The sequence below is a fragment of the Petaurus breviceps genome, unplaced genomic scaffold (genome assembly GCF_028583685.1).
Source record: "Petaurus breviceps papuanus isolate PSGF00001 unplaced genomic scaffold, PetGlider_PUasm1.0 79, whole genome shotgun sequence".
NCBI classification, from domain to species: domain Eukaryota; kingdom Metazoa; phylum Chordata; class Mammalia; order Diprotodontia; family Petauridae; genus Petaurus; species Petaurus breviceps.
The window spans coordinates 31,863,994-31,872,276 of NW_027186523.1; the positions used below are offsets into that span (position 1 = coordinate 31,863,994).

The 8,283-nt window shown below is 38.6% G+C and overlaps 1 protein-coding gene and 1 pseudogene across 1 annotated transcript in view; one reads left to right on the top strand and one right to left on the bottom strand.

Moving 5' to 3' along the window:
• The window catches only part of LOC138175720 (F-box and leucine-rich repeat protein 13-like), a 207,515-nt gene that overhangs the window by 48,496 nt on the left and 150,736 nt on the right, over positions 1 to 8,283 (bottom strand). Inside the window, exon 12 of the mRNA XM_069106218.1 lies at positions 5,470 to 5,553. Coding sequence (XP_068962319.1) covers positions 5,470 to 5,553 — 84 coding nt within the window. The remainder of the gene's footprint in view (positions 1 to 5,469; positions 5,554 to 8,283) is intronic.
• On the top strand, positions 2,739 to 3,678 carry LOC138175772 (casein kinase II subunit beta pseudogene; annotated as a pseudogene).

Here is an 8,283-nt window from a genome sequence, read left to right on the forward strand (position 1 = left end):
AGAGAGAGAGAGAGAGAGAGAGAGAGAGAGAGAATGAACAAAAAGAAATGGCTGCATCTCCCTCATTCCGTCCCTCTAGCTGGGAAAAGAAAAAGATATTGGGAAAGCAGGTCAAAGGAAAATGTTCTTTGAGTCTCCTTAGAATACCTGTGAAGAACTAAGCTTAGCAAGGCCTTCTTAATTTTTCAAGAGAGATCCTGGGGATTTTGGAACCCTTGGTCAATAGATCCACTTATCCCAAGGTATTATCAGCATAATGTAGGAAGTCATTTTAGTGCTGGTAATAGGTTGGCACAAGTTGGAGGCAATGTCCTCCTTTGCCCTCAGATAGTGACAACCATGGTTTCATCTATAGACAGAAAGCTGGAGAAGAAGAAGGTAACAACACAGTAGGATAGAGGCTTCCACCCCAAACCTCTCTAGTGTAAGAAAGCACTCTGAAGGCTACAAACCCCTCTTTTCCTTGTCCCTTCCCAGTGTTCTCCCCCTCTATATAAGAGACTCCAGAAATATTTGGTTTGGCTATAAAATAGTAATGATATTTCAAGTAATTTATCATGGATTATTAATAGCCAGGCCCCCACCTCCCTTCCTGGCAATCTCCAAATCAAGCGGCTTCCTCCTCCAGCCCTGATCCCCACCTCCTACCCATTAAGAAACTTGGATTCTGCCCCCGATGGACCCTGGGCTCTGACAGATAAGCTTTTGTCTTAGATTGCCTAGGTCCAGTGTCTGCCAACTCTCTGGCTTTTTCTTCACATTGTTACCTCATCCTATAACCTCCTTCATCCCCCTCCAAGATGCCCTTTATGTGTTGTATTCCTCTATTAGAATGAAAGTCCCTTGAGGGCAGGGACTATATTACTTGCTTATATTTGTATCCCCAATACTTAGAATAGTGCCTGAAAAACAGAAGCACTAATAAATGCCCAGGATCACCTTTTACACACCTCCTCCTCTCCCCATCCCACCCCCTCTCTGTCTCCTCTGTTTCCTCTCCTTTCCTTGTCTCCTCTCCTCTCCCCTTTTCCGTGAATTACCATAATGCACAATGACAGTTATGATGACATTATATATCAGATTTACTTCATTTATGCTGACCCTTCATAATTTCTTGCCCATGTAAAATGGTTGTCTCTACACTCACTTAAAGTCAGTTACTGTAATGCCATGGAAAAGTAATTTTTTTTCCAATAATCTTTAGGTGTGGAACTTGTCAAAATGTTTCATACCTACTTATCCAAGTACATATTTACCATTTCAAAGATTTACTTCCTCCAATCATGTTATAAGTTTTCTTTTCATTATTATTAGCTCCACCTTTTATAACATAGCAAGAATTATAAAGTATTATTTTCACAACAAATGGTATAATCCGTAAAAAGTATTTTTGAATCTCAAAGTTATACACATGCCAGTTACAACTGTTGCTATTAATAATAACTTTCTAAAAGAGATAATGTTAAGTGGTTGGTTGCTATTAATAATAACTCTCTAAGAGAGATACTGTTAAGTGATTGCTAGGTGCCAGCCCTGGGATCACAGAAAGACTTGCATTTAAGACCTGCTTCTGACACATGACAATGGCCATATGACTCAAGGAAAGTCTTTAGCTTCTCAATGTCCCCAAGCAGCTCTCCAAGACTATAAATTGCAGAGCGGTTGCCGATCTGCACTGGTAAAATGAGGAGTTCCATACACCAATGAAATTACAAGTGAGGGCTGGGAGGTGATGGTACACACCTGCACACATCTGTAACATGCCTGCTATTAGGGAAGTTGAGGCTGGTAGATCTCCTGAACTTGTGACGTTTGAGCTTCAATGGTTATCTGCTCTATCTCCTGCACCAATATGGTAAGCCCTCAATAGCAGGGTCAGTGGGCTATATGAGGAGAGGCAAAATGACCCAAGTCAATGCTCCTAAGCCAATCAGGTGTGGGTTTGGGCCTGTGAGTGACTGCTGTACTTCCAGCAGTTGCTTCTAGAATAGAAGTGCCCCAGTCTCAAAAGAAAAAAAGTCACAAATACAGTAGACAAACAAACCCTATTTTGTGAGATAAGATACCACAAATATCATTAGCTTCAGCATCTGAGACTGGTATCATGATCTTCTGCTTCTAAGACTGATGTTTTTCCCACAGTATTACTTAAATGTTTGCTATTCCTATCTTCTATTAGAGATTTGACCATATTATCCATTATAGAAGCAAGATTCAGTGATCAATGTGTCAATTTTGCATAATTATACCCCTTTGGGTATATGTGTGTGTGTGTGTGTGGGGGGGAGGTAATTGGGAAATGACTGATTTTTTTAAAGAAGAATCAAAAAAGTTTTCAAAATTCTAAATTGTTTTACTATTTTTAAACCTTAAAATATTGAATTAATGAATATGACATTTATTAAACACTAACTATGTGTACTATGTTAAATGCTAGGGATATGATTAGAAAAATAAGATGATCCCTTCTTTCTAGGAGCTCATATTTTAATGAGGGAGAAAACACATGATTTCTCTTGATCCCTCCAGATACTTTCTTATGGATGGAATTGAGACGATTGTGTTATTTTACCATGACATCTATCAAGTATACACTTCAAAGGCTGGTCAGGATTCCCCAGAGGCCCTATATCTGTGATTTAGGAATGCTGCCACTAGATGGCACTAATATGTATTATTAGATTAGCAGCATTTGCCCTAATCCATTTCTTTCTTTTAAAAAAAATTTTTTTTTCGCCTGCCGCGATCGGGTCCGCGGCCTTCGCTGCGCGGCTTTGCTGCTGCCGCCGCCGCCCCTGGCAGCAACTTCTCCCTCTCCCTCCCCAGCCCCGGCCCGGTAGCTGACGTAAAGATGAGCAGCTCAGAGGAAGTATCATGGATCTCATGGTTCTGTGGGCTTCGTGGCAATGAATTCTTCTGTGAGGTGGATGAAAACTATATCCAAGACAAGGTCAACCTCACAGGGCTCAATGAACAGGTGCCCCACATAGGCAGGCACTAGACATGATCCTCGACTTGGGACCCGATGAGGAGCTGGAAGACAACCCCAACCAGAGTGACCTGACCACGCAGGCAGCTGAGATGTTGTGTGGACTGACTCATGCCCGCTACATCCTCACAAACCGTGGCATCGCCCAGATGTTGGAAAAATACCAGCAGGGAGACTTTGGCTATTGTCCCCGTGTATATTGTGAAAACCAGCCCATGTTACCCATTGGACTGTCAGACATACCAGGTGAGGCCATGGTGAAGCTGTACTGCCCCAAGTGCATGGATGTTCACACCCCCAAGTCGTCCAGGCACCACCACACAGATGGTGCTTACTTTGGCACTGGCTTTCCTCACATGCTCTTCATGGTGCATCCTGAGTACAGGCCCAAACAGCCTGCCAACCAATTTGTGCCCAGGCTGTATGGCTTCAAGATCCACCCTATGGCCTATCAACTGCAGCTTCAGGCAGCAAGCAACTTCAAGAGCCCTGTCAAGACCATCCGTTGACTTGTCTCCTCCCCTCCCCCCCAACACCTCAGGCTGTGACACCGTTCCTCCTCCCCCCAGTACACACACACCTTTCCAGAACCCCTAATGGTTTTTAGTTTAAATTAAGAAGAAGTCATTATTGTGGTGGTGTGGTGGGAGTATGAAATAAAGTGGAGGAAAAGGCAAAAAAAAAAAAAATTTTAAACTTTTATTTTCAGTTTCAAATTCTCTCCTTTCCCTCTATCCCTCCCCCACCCATTGAGAAGGCAAGAAATATCATATCCATTATACATATGAAGGTCATAAAAAATATATTTCTTCTGCATTAGCCATATTTGGTGGGGTTGAGAGGGAGGAGGCAAGAAAAATAAATGAAAAAAAATATGCTTTGATCTGAACTCTGATACCATTAGTTATCTCTATGGAAATGGATAACATTTTTCATCATGAATCCCATGGAATTTCATGGATCACTGTAATGACTGAAATAGCTAAGTCTTTCATATGTGATCATCATTACAATATTGATGTTACTGTGTATAATGTTCTCCTGGTTCTGCTCACTACACTTTACAATCTGTTCATGTAAGTCTTCTCAGATCCTTCTGAAACCACCCCCTTCATCGTTTCTTACAGCAAAATAGTATTTATCACTTACATATGTCACAACTTGTTAATCATTCCCCAATTTAGGGACATCCCCTCAATTTCCAATTCTTTGCCACCACAAAAAGAGTGGCTACAAATATATATGTATATAGGGGTTCTTTTACTTTGATCTCTATTGCGTATTGACCTAATGGTGCTATTGTTTGGTCAAAGGGTGTGATGAATTTTATAGCCATTTGGGCATAGTTCCAAATTGTTCTCCAGAATGGTTAGACCACTTCACTATGTATTAGTGCAATTATTTTTCCACATTTCCCTCCAACATTTGTCATTTTCCTTTTCTGTTATGTTAGCTAATCTAATGGTTATGGGGTAATACCTCAGAATTGCTTTAATTTGCATTTCTCTAATTATTAATGGTTTAGAACATTTTTTCATATGACAACTGATAGCTTTGATTTCTTCTGAAAATTGTTCATGTTCTTTGACTATTTATCAGTTGGGGAATGGCTTTTGTTTTTAGAAATTTGGCTCAGTTCTCTATTTATTTGAAAATGAGGGTCCCTAACCTATTTTCTTTTTTTTTGTCTTTTTGGAGGGCAATTGGAGTTAAATAACTTGCCCAAGGTTACACGGCTAGTTTTTTTGTGTGGGTGTTAAGTGTCTGAGGTTGGAACTGAATTCGAGTCCTTCCTATTCTGGGGCCAGCACTTTACTCACTGCACCACCTAGCCGCCCCCTAACCTATTTCTTAAGGTAGAGTTCTTAAAGGGCTCACCTTTTTTCTTTTTAATGTTATGACAAATTTCAAACATAACAAAATATAAATTGTTTTTAAAATGTAATGATTTCCTCATGGACATGTTGGCAATTTGCCAAGTTATACAATAATACAAATAATTTTTTCTTTGAATGTCTTCAGAACTACAGAATATATTTCATTCCTTTCTGGTGCTCTATCTATACCTAGTAAGTTGACAGGCAGCATAACCTTGGAACATATGAAGAAAGATAGTAGAGGCAGTCTCACTTCTAAATTATCCTTTGGAATGGATGATTTAGGTATACTAAATACTGGCTAATGTACTTGTTTTGCTATTGGTGGTGGTTTTTTTGTTTAATTGTATTTATGGAATTTTGGAGCCGGAAAAGAACTTGGAAATTATCTAGTCCAAAAGCTTCACTTTAAAGATGAAGAAGGTGGGGGTGAGGGAGGTTAAATGACTTATCCACTAACACTTAATGCCACTATCACTTAATGGCAGCACTAGGACAACAATCCAGGTCCCTTGAGACTCCTAATTCAATATTCTCAACTGCACCACAATGACCTCCAGCTAAACTGATTTTGTCTCTGGATTTATAAGAATCTCACCTTACCTTAATCCCTGAATCCGTGATAAATTCACACTCAGAAACAGTAAGTTCTTTTAACTTTTTATGACTGGAGAGTGATGTCAAAGCCTGAAAACATTTAATAAAAATAAAATTTTTATGAGTTCAAGTTTCTGGAATACATATCTTCAATAAGCTGGTAACAGTTTAATCTATGTAAACTTGGGGAGGAGGGAAACTTAATTCAGGATTACATTCAAAATAAATGCAACTGTTATTAAGTATAAGTCCTTGGCACATAGGAGGCACTTAATAAATATTGACTGATTGACTGAATAAATTACTTTTACTCAATACTTTGATGGATTTATGAGTTTATCAGAGCATGTACTTCTTCCAACTGTGCAGATAGCAACATACCTGTTGCTCCTCATCTCATGCAATTCTTGCTCCTGTCTTTCCATAAATCTTTCATAAAATATCTATCTAATGTTCTAGAAGCCTTCTATTGGTTCTTTTGCTATTTTAGTATAATAGACACAAATAGCCTATTCAGCTACCACCTATTCCTAATCTATGACTAGCTCACCTTGACTGTCTCTTTTATGCCCATATCTTTTGAGTAAATTATTATTGGTCATATGCTGCAAGGTACTTACTCCTGCCATGTATCTTTTCATGGCCCTATGGGTCACTGAAATTTTGAATCTTCTAATTTACCAGTTCTCCATGGTTTTTATCTATATAGTATCATGAGAAGATTTTTTTAAAACAGTCTTTGATTACACTGGTTTGGAAAATTTTCTTTGTGGAGAATTTTTGAGAATTTAGACAGGCAGTAAATTAGTGATTTACAGACTTAAGAAAACTGGCTGGAACACCAAAAGGTTAAGTAACTTTCCCATGGTCACAGAATATTTATTAGAGGAAAAATTTGATTCTAGATCTTCTTGACTACACTGCTGCACTACCAGAGATAAAAGGATGGGTTTTTGTAGCAGTAATATAGAATCATTGGAAGTACAGTTTCTCAAATGCAAACCAGACCAGTCTCATCTTTCTGTTTAATTCTGAGCCTAATTCATTATTCAAGACATCATTCCATGATTCCCTTAGGCAAGCATATTTTGTCTATTTTATGCCTTATTATAAGCATTAACTCATATTAAACATTAAAACATTATATCTCCAAGTGATTCAAATTTAATAATGAAAATTGCATGTACATAGTTTATATATAAAGTACACATTCATATCTAGATACAGAATATCTATGGGATAAAAACAAACTAATAGGAAGTAGTTAAATACAATGTAGATAAAGAGGGAGAGCAAAGTTGAGGGGAATCAGGGATGGTTCTTGTACATGGTAATACTTGACCTGAATTTTGAAGGAAATTAAAGATTCTCTGAAGTAAATGTGAGAAGGGAGTGAATTTCAGGCATGGAGGATGGCCAGTAAAAAGACACAGAGATGGGTAATAGAGTAGCCTGTATGAGGAGCAGAGAAAACCAGTTTGACTGGACTAGTGAGAATAGGAAGAGGAATAATGTGACTAGTTTGTAAAAAGCCTTAAAGACAATGCTGAGGAGTTTATATTTGATCCTAGAGGTAATAAGGAGCCACTGTAAATGACTGAGTAGGGGAGTGTGATGATCAGATCTATGACTGAGGAAAATCACTTGAGCAGATGTATTCAAGATATTTTGAAGAGGGAAATGACTTTGAGTAGGAAGACAAATTAGGAGGCCATTGCAATAGATGTCAGCTACTGTGCTTGATGATGGAGATAAAGAAACAAAAATAAGATAGTCCTTGCTCCCAAGGAGGTCACTACCTTGCTTGCTTATATTCTGTTCACATTCTCTATGTCTCTTCCTTTTCAAATGGTCTGTTTTATTTCTAGTCTCCTGTTCTTCAATCTTTGTAATACATAGCTTTGCTTGGCTTTGGTGGACATCCATTTATTCTTCAAGATCATTTGTTTGTACATTCTATAAATGTGTATTAAATTGTTTATGGACAGAGTGCAATTCAAGGTGCTAAGACAGAGACAAAGGTAAATCACACTCAGCTCTTGTCAAGCAGTTTGGAGTTTAGCAAGAGATGATGGATAAAGAAAAGTATAACACCAATACTTTCAGATACATGATTTTGTCAGTGCTGGTACTATGTTCATCAATGCAGATTACAGCACCTTTACACCTTAATAGGTGACCTTCAACTTTGGCTAGCATATACAACCCCGTTCAGTAATCCTCAGACTTTCAGGCACAAGTATTAAGCAAAGCATAAAAAAAGAGATATATGCTCCAAAGAAAAGGTTATTCACCACAGGCGATTTAGCTCACATTCCAAGTCAAAGGATTTCCTATAAATGGGGAAGTCTTCCAGATGTTCCTGTCTGCAAATGGCGTTTTGCTAATTGTATCAAGCTCCAGAATGCTGCACAATCTCCTGAAATAAATCTGTAATCATTCAGAGGAACTGGGTCTAACCATCTACATAGGAAAGAACAATGAATTCACAATGTCTAATGCCCAGACTATGGCGTGCATTTAGATGGACAATATCATGAGATATGCATATCTGGGACAGATAGTATATAACGGCAGTGAATTAGGCCCAGAGGTGAACAGAAGGAGGAGAGTAGTCTAGATTGATTTGGGGAAATCACAAAGCTCTTTTAATGATCCCAGTCTTCCTACCAAAACAAAGGTCTATACTTTTAATAGTAACATTCTTTTTTTTTTTTTTTGCCTTTTGGAGGGCTTTTGGAGTTAAGTAACTTGCCCAAGGTTACACGGCTAGGTGTGTGTGTGTGTGTGTGTGTGTGTGTGTGTGTGTGTGTGTGTGTG